General features: G+C 44.7%; 1 protein-coding gene across 1 annotated transcript; it reads right to left on the reverse strand.

Moving 5' to 3' along the window:
- Positions 1–430: 430 nt before the first annotated feature.
- GCNA (germ cell nuclear acidic peptidase) lies at positions 431–20,384 on the reverse strand. The gene is made up of 10 exons (XM_036304332.1): positions 20,290–20,384; positions 14,841–14,884; positions 14,415–14,451; positions 12,209–12,264; positions 8,705–9,034; positions 7,130–7,202; positions 3,944–4,088; positions 2,644–2,779; positions 1,435–1,639; positions 431–1,132 (listed from the first exon to the last, which is right to left on the reverse strand). Exons 1-10 carry the CDS (start codon positions 20,367–20,369, stop codon positions 883–885), a joined length of 1,356 nt encoding a protein of 451 aa, XP_036160225.1. The 5' UTR covers positions 20,370–20,384; the 3' UTR covers positions 431–882.
- Between the last annotated feature and the right edge of the window lie 1,073 nt (positions 20,385–21,457).

Here is a 21,457-nt window from a genome sequence, read left to right on the forward strand (position 1 = left end):
AAGCGGACATTGCCAGCTTTAAAGACTTAAAGTCGGAGGAAGACTTAAAGTCGGGATTGCAACAGCCTCCAGAAGCTGGAAAAAGACAAGGAAATGGTTCCCAGAGCCTTCAGAAAGAAATGCAGCCCAGCCCACACCTGAATTACAGTTCAGTGAGGTCTGTGCCACACTTCTGACATACAGAGTGGTGAGATAACAATGTCACTAAGCTTGTGGTAATTTGTTATAGCAGCAATCTGGAACAAATACAACATTGGTTCCATCTACATCCCAGATAGCTCCCAGATGTGGGGAGGCTGCTGACATACTTGTGAGCAGTCACAAGAATCAGAGAAAAACCCAGACCACATCCAGGAGAGCTTCAGGTATCCAGGGGCTTGTTCTGCTCTCAGCACAGGTTGGCAATGAACAAGCTTTGCTAACAAGTGAATTGCAGAAAACATTTTATTTATTTTTATTTTGTGAACAATTCGCAAGAGAAACTAAATTCATGAAACATGCTTTTTATTTCTAGGTAGGTGTTACAGGTTACATCTGCCAGCAGTCCTTGCTGCCTTTAAAATGTGTTCCCTTTCCAGCATTACTCACATTCTCTCTGCTGGCCACTCTCAAAAATGTATTTTGCTTTTGCATTTCATTCTACAAGTTACAACTCTGGAGTGTAAGTAAGACATAAGGTGGGCCCAAAGGGCTTCTGAGCACTGTCAAGGGCACAAAGTGCTGAGTAATATAATCTTTGGTTAAAGAATAATTATCAACAATAAAAGCTTTAGTAAAAGGATTTAAATTCTATTATCCATAACTTCATAGAAATAAAGATATTTTTCTAAGACTTCTTCACAGTAGAGGACTCAGCTCACACAGATACCCTCTCACATAACCTCAAAGGTTTTTCTTTTCTTTACAGATAAAGTAATCCTTTCTGAGCGTTCTCATCACATCCCCATGGGTGATGCCTTCCTTCTGCTCCCTAACTAATCTGTAATGCAGCTTCACATATTTGGCAAAGGGTCTCACATGGGGCTTTATGGGGGTCCCATCTTTCCGAGTTGATGGCAGCAGGACCAGAGGTCCCTTGCATTCAGCACAGACAAAGCGCACAACGTCCAACGATCTGGTGTAGCGGCCAACCCTAAGGAGGAAAGATATACCACACAACAAAGGGTTAGTCACTGTAACTCAGCCTCTTCTCTGTGCTGGCCTTGGGCCCAAAGCCAGATTTTCTGGGGATTCTCAGAGTGGGGCACCAAGCAGCAGCAGTGGTCAGGCTGGCTCAAAGTAGGGGAGATTGGAGAAAAGAGGACACAGAAAGGAGTAAAGAGGTTTTACTCCTCAAGTCAGACAGCCATGTACTTATTAATGTAATCACTGAAGAGCCACTTGGAGGCCTTAGTAAAAACATGATTGGAAAAAGTCTGAGGAGAAGGATCTTACCTGGTTTTGCATTGAGCACACTCATAATAAATCTTGTAGTTAATCTTGTAGTTATGGCAACGGGTGACTAAGGGCAGCTCTGGGTGCACCATATTACATTTTCTGGCATAATATCTCCATGCGTGGCCATGAGAATCACGGATGCCATCAAGCAGCCAGGAGGCTGCGTGGCATAGCTCATGTATCAAAGTATCCCGGATTCGGTCTTGGAAAAGGAATAAAAAGAAACCATGAGCACTTAAACCGATTCCCTTCCGGTCACTACCCATGCAGCCCTGGACTCTCAACCCCACCACACAAAATGCCACCTTATATAAACATATGCAGGTGAGCATGAGTGTTATTTTTCCAGGATTCTGAAAGGGAAATTTCTATCCACTTCAACCCAATATGGTAAATGGCAGAGCCTGGGTGGTGAATCTTTCGGAGCAGCTCCAGCCTGCTCATCTTTCTGTGGGACACTGCCCGAAATACACCTGGCCAAGACCTGGTTTCTGCCCTCCAGGAATATAGGTGGACAAGGTGGGGAAAGTCACCTGGGCTGTGCGATTTGGTCAGGAGAAGCACTATGGAGAAACCGGGATCTGAGCTGGGCCCTTAACAACTGACTGGATTTGCAAAATTAGAAAAGCCATTCTGGGTGTGAAAAATGTAAGCAAAGATTGAGGCCAGGAAAGCCTGTGGGCCATTCTGAGAGCCAGTGGGAAACCAGCCTTGCTGGAGCACAGGCTAGTGGTGGAGCAGTGGGAGCCAAGACAACAACAGCCTTGAAAGCCGGGCTCCAGGCACTGGCAAGCCCCAGGTTTCTTAGCAGAGAGAAGAGTGAGGTGATGAGGGCCCATACCTGGGCAGAGGCAAAGATAGAGAAGGAATAACAGGAGAGTCATTATGAAGATCTGGTGATCGGGTAGATGTAGGGAACCTTGACCCTCAGTTACAGGGAGAATGAAGATGCTGCTGCTGCCAACAGGAAGCTGCAGAGAGAAAGTTAGGCTTACTAGAAAGATGGACAAGTGGGACTCTCAAGGATGGTGAGACATCCAATAATAATGTCCTCTAAGCAACACACAGTAGGCCTGTCCACCCTGGAATGACAGGTAAGGCTGTGACACAGGATGCCAGGGAATATCAGCACCTAAAAATAACTTAATAGGCACTGTGTCAGAAGAAAAGAGCCCAGAGGGAAAGCTGCCATGCTGCTGCCATCACCTGCAGAATCGCAGACTTTCAGAGAAATCTCAATCTTAGTGTAACGTTCCCTCGGGTAATGAAACACGCCAGAGCTGCACAAGCCAGCAGTTCTCAGCATCTTATTATTCCAGCAGATATCCAGTCTCTCTGGCAGCTGAGAAAGACAAGCAAACAGTAAATCAGAAAGCAGTTCTAAGCAGACCGGAAAATATTAACTCAAGAATTTTTGCAAATCTAAACATTCTGGGGAGAATTAAAGGCAAGTCAAAGCTCAGGCAAAGACCATTAACAGGCCATCAGGACGCAAGGGAGACTCTGAGAGCGTGGGAGTGCAGGGGCTGTGCTCCCTCGCATGGAGACCAAGTCAGAGGCAGCCACGAGAGGACAAACCAGTTGAGGTAGATGTGACCTGTGTGAGAGGGTGAGGCACAATTGAAAACGCAAGTCAGAACTTAAGGTTCCGCTAATCAGTCATCTGATGTGGCATCAGGAAGGGCACCTAAGAATGAGGAACCTTTAGAATGACAGAACTTTCCCTGCAGAGACAATAAAGTCTGAAAAACCTAATGGCCAATGGGTCTGCCTCTCTGCCCCAGATTCCTCCCAATCTAGTCTGCACCCCTGCTTCTGACAGACTTGTTTCTTTCAGCAGCCGCTTCATAGCACATCCCTGTGCAGTGGTGCCTACTGATTTCAATTTAAGCTCCCCCAACCTGATTCCCAAGGCTGTCTATTATCTAGTCCTATACTATAAAAAAAAAAATAGCTACATGTATTACTGACTATGCTGTAAGTCTTGTTCTAATACACTTCAGGTGTATTAACTTACCTAGGCCAAACAATAATTCCATGAAGTAGGAGGAACAGTACTATGATTGTCCCCATCTTATAGATGAGGAAATGGAGGCAGAGGACTCAAGTAATTTGCCTGAGGTCACATTATTCTTCAACACAAATCCTCTTCCAGATAGTTGAGCCTCAAAATATGCCCTCTCTACCATCACTGACTTATCCCCACTTATCATCCTTCCTTAACCAGAACAAGTCTCACTTCCTCCTGGCAATCCTATTTCCGGACCACTGCGGTCTCAGTGATTTCTCCCTCTCCTGATCTCCTGTGGTAGTAACAGTCTGTACCGTATATTATAATCCACAAACATTCTCTATTTCTTTCACATAAGCATGTCTCATCTCCCCACCTAAATTGACACTTCTTAAGGACAGGAAATATACCATTAGCACATCTGCACACCTCACAACACCCAAGAGTGCCAGGCATACACTGGGAATTCAATCAGTGCTTCTTCATTGATTTTACCTTGTTCTCAAAGACAGTGTTGTTCATCAGAGTGTACAATTTCTGAACCAGTTCATCCTTATTTTTCTTGAATTTTCTTCCAGAATACTGCTTTAACTTTTCAATGTTACGCAAGAAACATCCAGGTATATTGCAGTTAGTGTTCCTGCAAAAGGAAATTCAACTGAGTCTTGTATAACTAAACAAATAAATAGAAGAAATACATGCATGTCAAGAGAGACTTGGAAAACTTAGCAAGTCCCTCCTCCTTCCAACTCCTTATATGAGGGCACTTCCCAAGATTCCATTCATAGCCTTTTCCTCTTTACTCCTTGCAAATCCTCAGATATGGGAAGCCCACGGTTTCAGCCTCAACAGAAGTGATCCATACCTATATCTTCAGTCTCGATCTCTCTCCTAAGATCTAGTTCTGAGTTTACTATTAATTGTCCGATGCAAATTTCCAACTGACTCACATGAGCATGTCTCCAGCTCAATGTGTTTAATACCCAACTTCTGTTATATACAAGCTGAAAACCTCAAAGACATTTCTTGATTAATTTATTCCTTACCCTATATCCAATTAGGCACAACAGACCACTCTTTCCCACCACCTCATTGTCACCACCCTAGTTCCTCACCTCCCCTTTACACATTGATATTACAGCATCCCTCTGTATTCCTTGCCTCCAAGCTCTTTTTTCTAATGTAACTCACAAACATACCTCCAGATTAATTTTCCTAGGCCATGTTCCAATTATGTCCCACTGACTTCTTGGCCCAGGTCAAGCTAGTCCTGATTTCTATTGCTTTTTTAAAAAAAAAATTTTTAATTGAGTTTTAGAGAAAGAGGAAGGGAAAGAGAGAAACATCAATAAGCTGCCTCCTGCATGCCCCCTACTGGGGATCAAACCTACAAGCTGTGCATGTGCCCTGACCAGGAATCCAACTGGCAACCTTTCGGTGCATGGGATGGCTTTCAACCAACTGAGCCACACCGGCCAGGGCTCCTGACTTCTATTTCTAACTGGCATTCCCATTTTGGCCAAAGTGAGCAACTTAAATATTCCCTTGATGGGAACTGTGATTTCCCAGTTCATTCATGCCTTAGTATGACCTATTTGCCCATGGCCTAGAATGGCCGCATCTCCACTGAGAACAAACTCCTGAGTAACACTTTATAATTTGCCAAGAACTTCCTTTTGCATTATCATAGCTCATCTTCACAACTGCCTGCCAGAAAAACTATTACCAGTCTTATGATCTCCACTTTGCAGATAAGGAAACTGAACCTCAAAGGTTTTAACTTACCCAAAGTTTATGGAGACCCATATCACATGACCACTATTGCTGCCCCATCTTTCAAGGCCTAATTCAAATGCACAAAGAACAGTGCTGAACACATAAAGGCCTCACACTTGTAATAACTATTTATTGAAACTAAAGCATTTTTATCTTGGCTGGAACAATCCACAAGTCCAAAGAGACAAACCCACAGAGCTGGAAAGATAAAACAGGAGCAAACACAGGGAAGTGAGTTTCTGACTTAACAGGGCACTAATTAACCCCTAAGTCACAAAATAAACCCTATGTGAGGTGGCTGGGGTTAGGGAGACGGAAAAAGTACCAGACCAGGCAAATGCAGCTAAAGTAAGGTTCTTCATCCCAAAGCCTGATATGACTACCATTCCTGCCTCAAATTACTTAGTTATGAAAGCAAATTTACATCAGAAAAGGTGGCAGATGAAGACCAGAACCATCTGCAGACCTCAGCAGAGAATGTGACCCCTGTTTGTATTTGTGCTCACAGCAAGCAGGCCTTGTGGCTTAGCATACCTTCACCTCAATGCCTGTGCCATTTTACTGCAGGCTAGGTGTATCCACATCAGAGGAGTCAACAAAACTCAAAATGGGTACATTAGACACCATGACCAGTAATCAGCCTCCACAGGAACAATGCTAAGCACAACAGGAAGTCTACAGACTGAAACAGGAAGTACCAAGGCAGCACTGAGGAGTCCAAACAGGCTAGTCTCCTTTGCATGAAGCAGAGGACAATGACAAAGGGGCAGTTTTTTTCTTCTTTTGTCACACTGTCCAGCCAAGCAACCTTGGAGCGACCAAAAACACCCGTTCCTATAGGCAAAGCAGCTTGAATATGTATCTAGGAATCCAAAGAAGAAACTTTGCTGGGAGGGGAGCCTTCTAATACAGAACAAGCCATACTGCTATCAGCTACCTCACCCGGTGAGAAGTGTGGAAACAGAACCTCTCTGCTCAGGCCCAAGTCACTGTGTTGCCCAATGCCTGATACATCACTCTTCTTCTCCCCTTAAGATGCACTCATTGCTCCAGAATACAAGTAAAATATTAAACATACAATCCTTCAAATATATGCCTTCTATCATAAGATAATTCAGATGTAAGTATATATTGCTCCTGAATGCAAGTAAAAACAAAGACATTATGCATACTGCATCATATTATTAAAGAAGAAAGTCAGAAGTTCCCAGAATCTACATGAGAAAATGTATTGATTCTTTGCTTCCTTTAAGTATTAGCATGTCTTTGGTCAAAATGGCCTATTGCTTTCAGTTTCAATTATATATAGCTCAATAAAAATAAAGGAACTATAAGCAATCTATTTCACCCCAATGTTTAATAAAGCTTGAAAATTATGCAAGAATATATAGAAGTAATAAGAGTAATCGAGTTCATGAAAAACCTGGAAGACAATCCTGCCTGCCCTCCTCCTGATACCAGCGGACTGGAACATGTCAATACTGCCTTCTCACCATTTCCACTGCGTTTGCTTTGGTTTAGTGCAAACCAGTGGCCATGAGGCTGGAAAAAAAAGTATCTTGTTTGGTTACATATCATTCTTTCATCTGAATTAAAGGGCAAAGGAAACCTCAGAGGCCAGAGCTGCTACAGGGGCAAAAGTGTCCTAGTTGCCTGAAAACTGCAGGGGTCTTTGCAGAGTGCCACCCCAGCTCTGTTGGGGAAAAGGGAGGAGGGGAGCGGCCAGAACCTGGGCCTCTCCCTCCTGCTTATGCCTTCCCAGTTCAGGGATGGAAACTTTTGTCCCCCTCCTCCACCAGACTCCTTCATCCCCCCCTGAACCCCACCACATATGCCCAGTGGGATGCTTAACATCTGACAATCATGCAATCAATTCCTGGTTGGTTGAACATGAGCAGTACGTACCTAGGTTCACACTTAGGTCGCACTGCTCTGCGTTTCTTCTTTGAAGGCTGAACCCACTTTTGTTCTCTAACAGCTGAAAAGATAATAGTTCATTTGTACCCCAAAAACTGGTACCATCAAGCAACTGGCAGAAACCTAGAAGGACCTCCCCCCCAGCCCCCGCCCCCGGTCATACCCAGAGCAACATCTATAAGCAACAACTGTCTGCCTGAAGGCTGCATATTGCTCCATCTGTCAGCATGAAATATTTACACACTGACTCAAGAGCTGCCCACAAAAAAAGCTGTGTAGGACTCTGTCACAAGCACTGAGACTTATAATGGGGTCACAGGAGCAAGTGCCAAGGTTGGACTGTGAAGGCAACTGAGGTATTAGCAGTACAAGGAGCAGCATGGCATATCTCACATACTGGCTCTGAGGAAAATGACTCATATCTCAGGAAGCACCTTCACCCTATTTGAAAGCCAAATCTTTCCACCATTGTCTAGCTCCCATACTGCTGGTGTCTCTAACCAGAGACTTATGTATCAGGAGTGTCATTCATTCACTTAAAATATTTATTAAGCATCTGATATGTGCCAAACACCAGGTTAGACCCTGGGAGAGAGTGAAAGGTGAGTAAGAGTCCTCCAATCAATAGGCTCAGTGTCTACTGGGGGGACAGATTCAGATGTGAGTGCTTTAGCAGAGGTGGGGTCTAAAAACCTGGGACCCCAGAAGGAGGAGCAACTCTGACTTATAGCTTCCTATAAGTGACAACTGGGCTGGGTCCTAAGAAAAATCAGATATCCTCAGGACAAAAAGCTCAGGGACAGCTCTAGTTGGTTTAGCTCAGTGGTTAGAGTGTTGGCCCTTAGACTGAAGGGTCCTGGGTTCGATTCCGGTTGCAGGCTTGATCCCTGATCCCAGGCCCTGATGGAGCTATGTGTGGAAGGAAACCAATCAATGTGTCTCTCTCACATCGATGTTTCTCTCTCTCTCTCTCTCTCTCTCTCTCTCCCCCCCCTCCCTCCACTCTCTTTAAAAATCAACAGGGAGGGAGAGGATAGCCTCAGGTGAGGATTAACAACAAAAAAGCTCAGGGAGAGCCCTAACCGGTTTGGCTCAGTGGACAGAGTGTCGGCCTGCGGACTGAAGGGTCCTAGGTTCAATTCTGATCAAGGGCATGTATCTTGGTTTCAGGCACATCCCCAGTGGGGGGGTGTGCATGAGGCAGCTGATCGATGTTTCTCTCTCATCGATGTTTCTAACTCTCTATCCCTCTCCCTTCCTCTCTGTAAAAAATCAATAAAATATATTTTTTTTAAAAAAAAAAGCTCAGGGAGAAAGTACTCCAGGCAGATAGGATGGTGAACACTAAGACTTGGGTGCTCCTCCTCCATTTCTAGAAAGATCCTTTTCATTGGGATGGTGGCCTCCCTTGGCCACTTAGGAAGCTGTTGAAATGGCACAGGGTTGGCAGGTAGGAAAGGCAGACCCAACAAGACACATCCAGGGGAAAGGGCAAGGCAGGCGTGGCTGGCACACTGGGAGGGCTACTTGGGGGAACAGGGATACTTAGCTTGACTGGCTTACCAGGTGTCACACATAAATTTTTGGTTTTACATTTCCTTTTCTTTGGTACAGGTCCATCAGTTGACATTTTTATATCTGAAATCTCTACTTCAACCTCAGCAGCATTTGGTGGTTGGCAGAGATTTTCACCAGTATCATCAGGTGAATTGCATAGAGAGAGAGCACACTGCTCCATCTCCTTTTCAATTGAGGCCATTTGGCCCTCATCAGCTGCATCCTCTTCTGTTGTCACAGGGCCCTCCACATTACTATCATCATCATCACTGATAATTATTGGAAACTCCTGGATCATAAAGTCATCAGTATCAGATAACACTTCCAGAATCTCATCTGAAATTCAAGAGGCACATTCACATATAAGCAGACTTTCTCCACCCTATGTCCCCACCCTGAGACACTCAACTTCAGATTATTGAGCAGAAATTAAACAAGCAGGAAACTGTGACATTATGAATCACAGTTAAGAATCAGTTATTCTAGATTATTTTCCCTCTATTACTTCTTTACTTTACAGAGAATAGTTACAGATAAAACCAATCCAAGTCCAGTGGAAATCTTCAAATCACATTCTCTAAATAGCATGACGTAGGTGATTAGATATTCCCAAATACAGGTCAGTAGATTTGTATAGTCTCACTGGTCCATAGAAAAATAAGAGACAATAGAATAATACAGGGGTTTTTTTCCCCAACAAGTTCAATTTCTGTAACTTAAAGGACTGTCCTTTATTTTGAGATTATGTTCTCACTAAACTTTTGGGGCTCTTTATTTTATGAAATCATGGTGACAGTAGATAGTAGTTGGAGTGTATTTCCATCATCAGACAAATTAAAAATTGGCAATTCTATGCTTGCCACCAAAATTTAATTTTCTAACCACTTATGTAAGAGTGAGGAGTTAAGTCCTGATGTCAGCACTGAAAGGCCTTGGGAGCATTTGGAATGTCATCGCCCTCAGTTGAAGGAGCCCTTCACCTGATTTGAAGGGCAGCATGTCTAACACCACATGCTCTCTGGAGTCTGTTCAGAGCTTAGCTTCTAGGTTTCTGATTCTGGATGTAAAAATGTAAACCAGAGCAGAGGCAAGGTGTGAAACATATCCATGACGCAAAAAAATCTTTATTGTAAAACTAGAGGCCCAGTGCATGAAATTCGTGCACTAGGGGGGGGGGTGTCCCTCAGCCCAGCTTGCACCCTCTCCAATGCGGGACCCCCCCCCCCACAGGAATCGGGCCTAAACAGACAGTCGGACATCCCTCTCACAATCCAGGACTGCTGGCTCCCAACCACTCACCTGCCTGCCTGCCTGATTGCCCCTAACTGCTTCTGCCTGCCAGCCTGATCACCACCTAACCACTCCCTTGCCAGCCTGATAGATGCCTAACTGTTCCCCTGCCAGCCCAATTGCCCCCAACTGCCCTTCCCTGCAGGCCTGGTCCCCCACAACGGCCCTCCCCTGCCAGCCCGATTGCCCCCAACTGCCCTCCCCTGCTGGCCATCTTGTGGCAGCCATCTTTGACCACATGGGGGCAGTCATCTTGTGTGTTGGAGTGATGGTCAATTTACATACTGATCATGACTAATTAGCATATCAGGGCTAATTAGCATATCCATCTCAAATTTGTATTTGGTGTGATGGTCAATTTGCATGCCAGTTGTGACTAATTAGCATATCCAGGCTAATTAGCATATCCCTCTCTTATTTTTTTTTTAGTTTTTATTTATTTTTATTTTTTATTAGTTAAGGTATTACAAATGTGTCCTCATTCCCCCCCATAAACCCCCAACCTCCCCCCCACACCCCGCACACTCATGCTCCCATCCCCCTGTTGTCCATGTCCATTGGTTTGGCTTATATACATGTATACAAGTCCTTCGGTTGATCTCTTCCCCTTACCCCCGCCCTCCCCTACTTTCCTTCTGGGGATTGATAGCCTGGTCGCTGTTTCTCAGTCTTTGGATCTGTCCCTTTTCATCAGTCTATGTTGTTCTCTATAATCCACAAATGAGTGAGATAGCATATCCAGGCTAATTAGCATATCCCTCTCTTATTATATAGGATTGCAGATTTGGGAGAATGTATATTGAGACTCTCGTCTATTATTTGAATTAATTACCAAACAACTTTAGATATGCAATAAGGGAAGAGAAAGGAGTGGGCATTCCTATTGTAAAAAGCCATGCTCCCCAGAAAATTTAAAGATTTCCCACTGCAATGGAAACTTCAAACAAACAGTGGGGACGCACTGCTCACAATCCATAAAGCATGACCCCATCCATTGACAAAGGTTAGAATTGAGGTTTAAAGTGTGTTAAAATTCCTCAGGCCTCTTTTTCTGTAAAATTATCAAAATTCATGTGGAGAACAATAAAGAGACAAAGACAGTCCCTTGGAGCCTTCTTCATCCCTCCATGACTGAAATGGATGCCCACAGTTATTAGCCCACTGGTCAGAAATGTAAGAGCAGCCTGAGTTGGAAGTTCACCCTCAAAAGACTACGGATCTTCTGACTCAAGGAGTCAGCAGCTAGTGGCCTATGGGCTCTGTCACTCATGCTCTACTCTGCAGCTACCTCCCAGGAACCCCTTTCCTGCTCAGGCACATGCACTCAGAGCTAAAGAAAAGGAGGGAGAAAAGAAATTCAAGTGGGCAGGTGGTGGAACAGGAGGCTAGGGTTCTAAGCCACCTCTCTTTTCCCTGCTCTCATATCCCAGGTTAGCTAGGAAATGCTAGCCAATGGTAGTTTTAGTGTAATTACCAAAGAAGTAACCAGTACCTTAACTAAGCACCTATGTATCATGCCCTACACCTTGTACTAAGCGAACAAAGATAAATAAAATATCACCCCTGATGCTTAAGAAGCTCCTAGTCTTCCTACATTTCAGACCCACTGAGCAGGTTGTAACCTGGGAGTAAAGCTCCATGCCTCTCACAAGGTTAAAAGGGCCTCTGAATCTAAAGAGGCAAGGTCCTGCTGCAGGAAGCAGGTGGTGAGAAAAACAGGAATCTCTAGAAAATATACAGAGAGTAGCAAAAGGCAAAGACAAAGAGCTAGATGAAGAAAGCACAGATTCTTCTGCAGGCCCATGATCATCACCCACCCAAGTCTCCATCAGGCAGAAAGAAGGAGTCCATGCCTCTCTCACTCCTCTTTGTTACTCCTACACAGAGAGAAGGAAGAAGGGTGTCCTTGGCTTGCTTCCCTCTGCTCCCTTAAAGCAGTGCTACGTAGGTGAGAACTCCATTGAGAGAAATGCCCAGGGTCTAAGGCAGCAGCAGGAGCAGTTGCTGCTGTGTTAGGAAATCTACCAAAGGGTGTAGGGAATCCAGCTATATCTACATCCGGCACATATGAGGAAAGAAATGGTGGCATCACTACTAAGTGACTCAGAATAGAACTTTGGCTGACTTATCTTGCAGTGCTTGTGTGTGATGAGCTTGCAGAGCTCAGCTGCTTCTCTAATTTTGTGGTATACTTATCTCTGCCACTTTTGGCATCCTTACTTCCATCTTCCTCAGGGAAGTATTCATCATCAGAATCCGAGTCAATCACCACATAGCTGAGTGATAAGATAGGGAAACACCAAAGAAAAGTGTGAACACAACATTCTTTCCATGACATTTCCGATCTTTTCTACAATGAACAGGATCACTTTGTTATCCCCTTGAACATTTCATCCTTAAAATTATCTCGTTTCTTGATTTCCAGAATACTGTTCTGTTTCAGTTCTCTTCTCACTTTTTCATCCACTCCTCACTCACTTCTTTCCCTCATCACATTCCCAGAGTTTAGCTAACAACCCTTTCCTACCAATTTAATCAATTCCTTGGGATTGGGTAAGCGTTATCTATCTGCCCACCCAATCCATCCTATCCAGTCCGACTTTGCCTCTGACTTCTATCTCCTCAATTCCAAATTCCTGCCTGAATGTCCTGTGTGTAGAGCCAATTTTTAGTCAGCATGCATAGGAATAACTTTCCCAACTGCTGACTGATAGTGTCTGTTCTGACAACTCAGGCAGCATCCTAATTCCTGTCTGTACTCTATTGGTCATTAAATGTTTTGAATATCAGCCCTGGTTATTGGCCTCTTAATTTCAACATGCCCCAAACTGCTCATCACTTTCCTCCCCAAACCCACTCTTCCTATAGTATCCCAGAGAGAAGCCACCTGGCACTGAACCATGATCTGTGGGCACTCCTTACAGGCCCCTTAAAATGGATTTTCTTTACATATTTAGTCTAGCAGAGGCAGGAAGAAACCAATTTTTCTATTTAAAAATTAAATAGTTTTTAATTGATCAAATAAGGACTTTTGTGTATAATGTTATAAACCAGACTACTTCTAAGGATCCATGATAAACTATTTAAAATGCAAATGAGAGTCATGGAAATATTCTGCATCTTTGACAGTCGTGATGGTTACACCACAGTATATGAGTTTTGTCAAAATTCATCAAACTGTACATTGAAAAAGTGTGAATTTTGCTATATGTAAATCAAACCTCAATAAACCTGCCTTAAGTATAAATAATAAAACTGATCATTTCCAATAAATAGCTTTATACAATGCATTATTTGGTTCCAGAATTACAGCTGACTGTAACTGCTGACTTTAAATCACTTTTCACACACTGGTGGCAGGCTTTATGGCTTACATGTTGCAAAATAATCAACAGAGATAAATCAGAGCTGACTAGAAAAAATTTCCCACTTGACAGCGCTATTTGGCTTGGAGGAGGATGGGGGGCAGAAATGACCAATTAACATTTCTACAGAGATGTAAGGAGTATATGTGGAAACCATAGTCATCTAGCACCATATTTCAGATTTATTCCAATAATTGTAGCATCTCCTATAGTTTGGCACCTGGGCAACACCTGTTCATCTAACTCTGGCTAGCATAGAAGGCTCCTTAATAGAAATAGAAGATAATGCTGAAAGATGGAAGAGTGTTGGACCACAAAGGACTTTATCTACTGGGGATAGACAGCTTGATTTTCCTATGACAAGCAATTGAAATAGGGGATCAATATGGCCAATGCAGTGTCTCTGGAGATGAATCTGGAAGTGCGATGCAGACTGGATCAGAGGAGGAAGAGATCAAGGGGATGAGCCACTTAAAAGCACTCTTACACTAACACAAGAGTGAAAACTGATCAGGGCCTGTGTAGTGGAGACTGGAAGTTAAAAGATGGTTCACAGCAACATTCTGAAAGAGAATCTAATTAGATAATGGACCGGAATTAAGGAATCTGATATTTTGAACCTGGTTGTGAGATCAAGCACCCATTATGAGCCTGAACATGGTGTTCACAGAGGAAAAGTGATATCTATTCTGAAATCTTACTCAGAACATTGTTCCTTAAAAAATGTCAAATTTGCCCTGGCTGGTGTTGCTCATTTGTTTGGAACATCATCCTGTGTACCAAAAGATTGCAGGTTCAATTCCCAGTCAGGGCACATACCTAGATTGTGGGTTCGATCCCCAGTCGGGGCACATACAGAAGGCAACCAATCGATGTTCTCTTTCACATTGATATTTCTCTTTCTCTCTCTCTCTCTCTCTCTCTCTCTCTCTCTCTCTCTCTCTCTCTCTCTCTCTCTCCTTCTCCCTCTCCCCTCCCCTCCCCCTCTCTCTAAAATTAGTAAGCATCTCCTTGGGTGAGGATTTTAAAAATTGTCAAATTTCACTAATTCTCCTACTTACTCTATGTTCCTATTCTGTGTGCTCATTCCAGCCACACCTAAATTAGAGAAAGAAAGAGGGTATTAGAAAGCATCTGAATCATGACAAAATCTGGTGACCCATGTTTTTAAGTCCCTAAAACCAAAGTCCATAAATTGAAACTGGTTAAAAATTTATGGTGGACTCTTTTCTTACATTTCCCATGAGAGATAGAGAGGAAATAAAAGTAAGGAGACCTAGAATGAATGAGGTAAAGGAAACAAATTAAAAAAGGAGCACAGTACAGGGAACTTCTTTTGCTCTTAGCAGCAAGGACATTAACTTTGCTTCCCCAATCTAGAGAGAGCCCTAGAAGAGACCAATCCAGGACCAGCTCACACCAAATCACACTTCAGTCATCTCTACAAAGACATGGTTAAATTACCGCTTTGAATAGGCTGTACTCACAGGGCTCAAATTCTTCATCACTGCTTGAGTCCACAATAATAATGCTATTGGAGAAATAAAATACATGTTGCTTTAAAGGAAGGCTACCAACATCATAATGCCAAAAATCTCCAACGAAGAGAACCCCCCAAATCATAGTTTCTGAAATGCACATTGGTTTTAAAGGCTTATGAAATTAGGCACAATAGGGGAGTGAAGGAAAATTAGAAGCAACTTAGTCTTTACTACAGAGTCAAAGATAGGGGAAGAACGTTAGTGGAGTATCATTAGCTATCAGTGCCTGTTTTCTGCCAAATGTTTTCTTTCTATTTAAAGATATAAAAGTGAATTCTGATAAAGGAGCCACAGGGGAAAGGACTTAAGGATGAAGAGAATACAGTTAAAATTGAAATGGGCAAAAGGGACATCCCTTGGGGCTTTACTGCTTGAAGAGGGCCTGCTTATAGGGACTACTATCTAGGTAAACAGACAAATGCTGGAGTCCATTTCTTGGGGAGCAAACAACAGATGATTTTAAAGCTGTAACTGGTCCCTGCCCTGAGCCATGATGTTAGGGCCTCTTGCTTCTCTGCCTCACAATTTCCTTGGGCACTCGTATTCATTCTTCCCTGCCATGTGGCAGCCTGAGGTGAGGCCACAGCACATTCTGGCTCAGGATCCCTCAGCTCACCAGATAGCAGCTGACAGTCGTCAGCCATGCATGATACAGATTCCAAATCCAGCTTGGAGAACTCATGCTGCAGTAAGCATCACTTCAGCATTGAAATTAGCTACATCCTAGGACCTAATCATAGGTCACCTTACCATTAGTTATTGTGACAGAGCTCACAGAGGGTACCACAGGTGCTAAAGAAGGTGGACATTTAATAGCTGTAAGGGTTTACATATATTTATATGGTTTTACATAATAGTTACAAGATTTTACATATAAAAAAGGTAGCCTTAACCACTTCTTGAGGACTTTCATTTTAGCCTTGAGGTTGATTACTGGGAAGACATGCTGGCTCACTCCCTTAATTAAATTTCCTATTCATTTATCCATTACTATACACTAGACTTACTGAGTAGTAGACTTCAAGTTGTTTTGTTTTTTAAATCAAGAAAGAAAATTCTTGCTAGGTGTAAGGTTTGTAAGGAATGGGTCCAAATGTGACCTTGGTTATCTTGAAACCTATTATCAATAAGTAGCACTGTATATAAACTAAACTATACTTCATCTATTTTCTTACATGCTTTTGCATTAGATACAGAGAGCAGACTGATAGTTGCCAGAGGGGAGGGGGCTTGGGGGACTGGGTGAATAAGGTGAAGGGATTAAGAAGTATAGACTGTGGGGGGCAATGGACGATAAGGACACATGTAATATCTTAATCAATGAAGAAAAAAAAAGAAGTACAGACTGGTAGTCACAAAATAGTCAAGGGGATGTGAGGTACAGTATAGGGAATATAGTCAATAATATTGTAATAACTATGTGTGGTGCCAAGTGGGCACTGGAAATACTGAGGGGAACACTATGTAAAGTATATGATTGTCTAACCACTATGTACACCTGAAACTAACACAAAATAATATTGAATGTAAACTGTAATTAAAAAATAAAATTTAAACTTCTTTTAAAAAAATAAAACAAAGAATCTTGGGCTAAAAAATGAAAATACTAATTAGGCTTTGATTGATCAATGAACACCAGACCCCCACCCTTTGTATTATGTATTTCAGTAGCATTTCTGCACTTCCGCCCCTTCAAACTGCCAAAACCCCCTTTTACTCTTAACGACTTTGTATCATAAGTCACTGGGACAATAGAAGCAATCAGACAGGAATGCCCTCATCCTCCCAGGAACAAATTGACTAACTTATCTGTAACTACCTGCCTTCTCTGTTCTCAACAAAAGCATAGTGTCCCTACCACTATCTGAGGCCAAGTCCTCCCTTGTTCTTTCTATCTCATCCTCCTCTAGCCTTCTCAAGGACTTTATTCCTGCAATGTTCTGTGCTGTATTATTGTCCCCTCTCCCTGGTTCATTCATTCTACTATCCCTAGACCCCATGTCCCCCAATTATATATTTCCAGACTTGAACTTTCCACTGAACTCCAGCTATATGTATAATATCTTGGGTATTACTAAGTATTTAGAACATAACATGGCCAACACAGAACTCTTGATTTCCTCCCTCAGTCCTGTTCCTACACCAGTCTTACCCATCTCGGTCACTGGCACCACCATCCAATCCATCAGCAAGACCTGCTGGCTCTACCTCTAGAGTAGCGGTTCTCAACCTGTGGGTCGCAACCCCTTTGGGAGTTGAACGACCCTTTCACAGGGGTCGCCTAAGACCATCGAAAAAAACATATATAATTACATATTGTTTTTGTGATTAATCACTATGCTTTAATTATGTTCAATTTGTAACAATGAAAATACATCCTGCATATCAGATATTTATATTACGATTCATAACAGTAGCAAAATTATAGCTATGAAGTAGCAACGAAAATAATTTTATGGTTGGGGGTCACCACAATATGAGGAACTGTATTAAAGGGTAGCGGCATTAGGAAGGTTGAGAACCACTGCTCTAGAGTAAATTTCATCTAATCTAAAACATTATTATATGTACACTACCAAATGATTACATACTATCAAACATATAATGTATCCTAATTTCAGAAATGATGAAATGTGAAAAAATGTCTTAGATGTACTACAATATTCATCCAACTCTCTCCCACTCCACTATTACCACCTTACTCTAAGCTAACATCACTTCTCACCAAACTTCTGCAAATCTGTTCTTGGGCCTTGGTTGTAAAAGAACTATTTATCTCATAGGGCTATTATGAAAATTAAACAAGATAATGTCTGGCCTCCTATAGGATCATGTACTTCTCCCCCATCACAGCACTTATCACACTATACTGTAATTGCCTGTTTACATGTTTCTACTTTCCATCCCAGATGGTAAGCTATGCAAGGGTTTGGTAGTATATCTGTTTCACACTGATTTGAAGTGTCATTTTTATCATGAACTAAATTTTCTTATGTATTCAGGTCTATTTCCAAACTCTTTGTTCTACGGTTTCTACACTCTCCCATATACGCTTACATGCTTGTCTGTGAAGGAGGAAACCAGGGCAGTGTCCCAGGAGAAGACTAGAGGAGATAAGACAACTACCTTAAAGTACAACATCATGGAGAAGAAAAATACTACATCTGTTATTTCTAGAGGGCAGCACTATAAACCAGGTAGAAGTAAAGATAGGTTTGAAGTTCCTCAGAATGCAGAACATTCTAGTAATTACCCTGTACACATATTCAACAATACAATTGTGTGTAGGAGTTGTATGTTCCTGGCTACCAACAGAGATGTTATATAGAGGACTAGAGGCCCGGTGCATGGGGGGTCGGGGGGGAGTCCCTCAGCCCAGCCTGCACCCTTTCCAATCTGGGACTCCTGCAGGATCAGGCCTAAACTGGCAATCAGCTCTCACAATCCGGGACTGCTGGCTCCTAACCGCTCACCTGCCTGCCAGCCTGATCACCCCCTAACTGCTCCCCTGCCAGCCTGATTGACATCTAACTGCTCCCCTGCTGGCCTGATTGCCCCCAACTGCCCTCCCCTGCTGGCCCAGCCGCCCCCAACTGCCCTCCCCTGCTGGCCTAGTCACCTCCAACTGCACTCCCCTGCCGGCCTGGTCACCCCTAACTGCCCTTCCCTGCTGGCCCGGCCGCCCCCAACTGCCCTCCCCTGCCAACCTGATGGCTTCCAACTGCCCACCCCTGCCAGCCTGATCACCCACAACTGCCCTCCCTTGCCAGCCATCTTGTGGCAGGCATCTTGTGGCGGGCATCTTGTGGCGGCCATCTTGTGACGACATCACGTGAGGGCATCGCGCGATGTCTCTAGGCTTTTATTATATAGGACTAGAGGCCCGGTGCACAAAAATGTGTGCACTCGAGGGGAAGGGGGGGTCCCTCAGCCCGGCCTGTGCCCTCTCGCAGTCTGGGACCCCTTGGGAGATAACGACCTGCTGGCTTAGGCCTGCTCCCGGGTGGCAGAGGGCAGGCCCAATCCCTAGGTGCAGCCCCTGGTCGGGCTCAGAGCAGGGCCGATTGGGGGGTTGGGGCACCACCCCCTGTCACACTCAAGGCAGGGTCGATGGGGAGGTTGCGGCTCGACCCCCTGTCACGCACAGAGCAGGGCCAATCCGGGGGTTGGGGCACTGCCTCCTGTCACACACAGAGCAGGGCCCATCAGGGGGGTTGGGGCTCCGTACCCTGTCATGCACAGAGCAGGGCCCATCAGGGGGTTGGGGAGCTCCCTCCTGTCACGAACAGAGCAGGGCCCATCAGGGGGTTGAGGAGCTCCCCCCTGTCACTCACAGAGTAGGGCCGATAGGGGAGTTGGGGCACCATCCCCTGTCACACACAGAGCAGGGCGGATCAGTGGGTTGGGGCGCCGCCCTCTATCACCCACAGAGCAGGGCTGATCAGGGGGTTGGGGCGCCGCCACTGTCACACTCAGGGCAGGGCCGATGGGGAGGTTATGGCTCTACCCCGTCACACACAGAGCAGGGCCGATCAGGGTGTTTGGGCGCTGCCCCCTGTCATGCTGATCCCGGTGCTGGGAGGCATATTACCCTTTTACTATATAGAATAGAGGCCTGGTGCATGGGTGGGGGCCAGCTGGTTTGCCCTGAAGGGTGTCCTGGATCAGGGTGGGGGTCCCTACTGGGGTGCCTGGCCAGCCTGGGTGAGGGGATGATGGCTGTTTGCAGCTGGTCACACACCCTTCAGGGTGGGGGTCCCCACTGGGGTGCCTGGCCAGTCTGGGTGAGGGGCTGAGGGCTGTTTTCAGGCTGGGGGTGACTGAACTCCCAAACGCTCCTTTTTTCCTTTTTTTTTTTTTTTATTTTTTATTCTGGGCCAGCTTTAGCTTGAGGCTTGGCTCCAGCTCTTAGGCCGTAGCTCCTGAAAGTAGGTTTCTGGCCTTTGCACACAATGTTGCGAATCTGCTGGCTGAAGTCCCGCGGTATTTGTTACAATGTTTCTTAAACTGCCGGCTCAGAGGCCTGCAGCGGCAGGCAGGGAACGATGGAGGCCTCCGTCACTGAGGCAAGCAAGCCTCATGTTAGTTTCAAGCTGCCTGGCTGCCGGCTGCCATCTTGGCTGACAGTTAATTTGCATATCTCGCTGATTAGCCAATGAAAAGGGTAGCAGTCGTACGCCAATTACCATGTTTCTCTTTTATTAGTGTAGATAAGTGTATTGAGTAGGAGGCTGGACTCCAATGATTCTAAGATCCATTTTTATACTTCCATTTTATAACTAACCAAGTTATACACTCTGCAGACTCTAAATAAAGCAAACGTACTTTTTGAGAAAGTTGTTTTGCCAACAAAGTAGGGCTAAACTAAGAGAAAATAGAATTTTTCAAATCTCACCAATCATCATCATGAATCTTCGATTGGCCAGCCTTTTCTTTGGACATGTCCTCACCTATAGTCAAGACAAAGATATGCATTTTAAGAAAACAAGAAGTCAGAATACATTTCTACATTGTGCATTAATCTTTCAGCAGCTTCTTTACCCTAATTTAAAGGCAAAACTTTACTCTGTGAAATGAGAAGTACTTAAATTTCCTTATTGCAGACTGCGTGGATGTAGAAAACTATAAGCAAGAAGTACCACACCCCTCTCCCACTTAGCACTGATGAGTCAGAAAACCCAAAGAACCTTACTTCCACCTCACACCTCAAGGAAGTCTACCTATCAGGCTTCAAACCCTCTGTCTCCCCCGACCCCTCGACCTTCCTACTGCTGCTCCCAGCCAGTCTTACACAGGCCAGGCCACCACACACCTCTATCCAACCACCACCCTCCCAATCCCCCTATCCCACCTCCTACTGGTCTTATACCAATCAGGCCGCCCTCCTTCCACACTTCCATCTTCCTACTCCTGCCTTCCCAACTAGTCTTGCAGCACTCAAGCCTCAACTTCTCCACTCACTTCACCCATGCACCCCATCTCACCACTCCTCCTCAGGTCTTTACACTGACAAGCCTAGAGCCCTCCCCCTACCCCTGCTACCTCCAGCCAATCAGGCCATAACTCCTTCACTCACCCTCCCTCTGCCTCTCCTCCCCAGGTCTTACACTGGTGGGTCTATACCCCTGCCTCTACTCCCACCTCCAGTCAATCAGGCCTCAACTCCTCCACTCACACCAGCACCTAAAACCCATCCCTTCCATGCCCCTGTGCTCCCCTCCCACCTCTTCTGCAGCCAATCAGGTCGTGACTCCTCCACTGACCCGCTTCTTCTCCTCAGGAGGTCTTATACTGGCTGGTCTCCACCCTCCCCCACACCCGCTCCCACTTCCAGCAGGGCTATTCCTCTCCACCCACACCAGCTTCTGGCCTCCAGCCAATCAGGCATCAACTCTTCCACTCAACCCTCTCTCCTCCTCAGGTCTTACACCAGCAGGTTTATACCCTTCCCCCCACTCCTGCTTCCTGCCTCCAGCCAATCAGGCCTCCACTCCAATCACCCCCTAGTCCCCCTGCCCCCTCTTCTCCTCAGGATGTCTTTCTCTGGCAGACCTACACCCCTC

The sequence above is a fragment of the Myotis myotis genome, unplaced genomic scaffold (genome assembly GCF_014108235.1).
Source record: "Myotis myotis isolate mMyoMyo1 unplaced genomic scaffold, mMyoMyo1.p scaffold_m19_p_4, whole genome shotgun sequence".
Lineage (NCBI taxonomy): Eukaryota > Metazoa > Chordata > Mammalia > Chiroptera > Vespertilionidae > Myotis > Myotis myotis.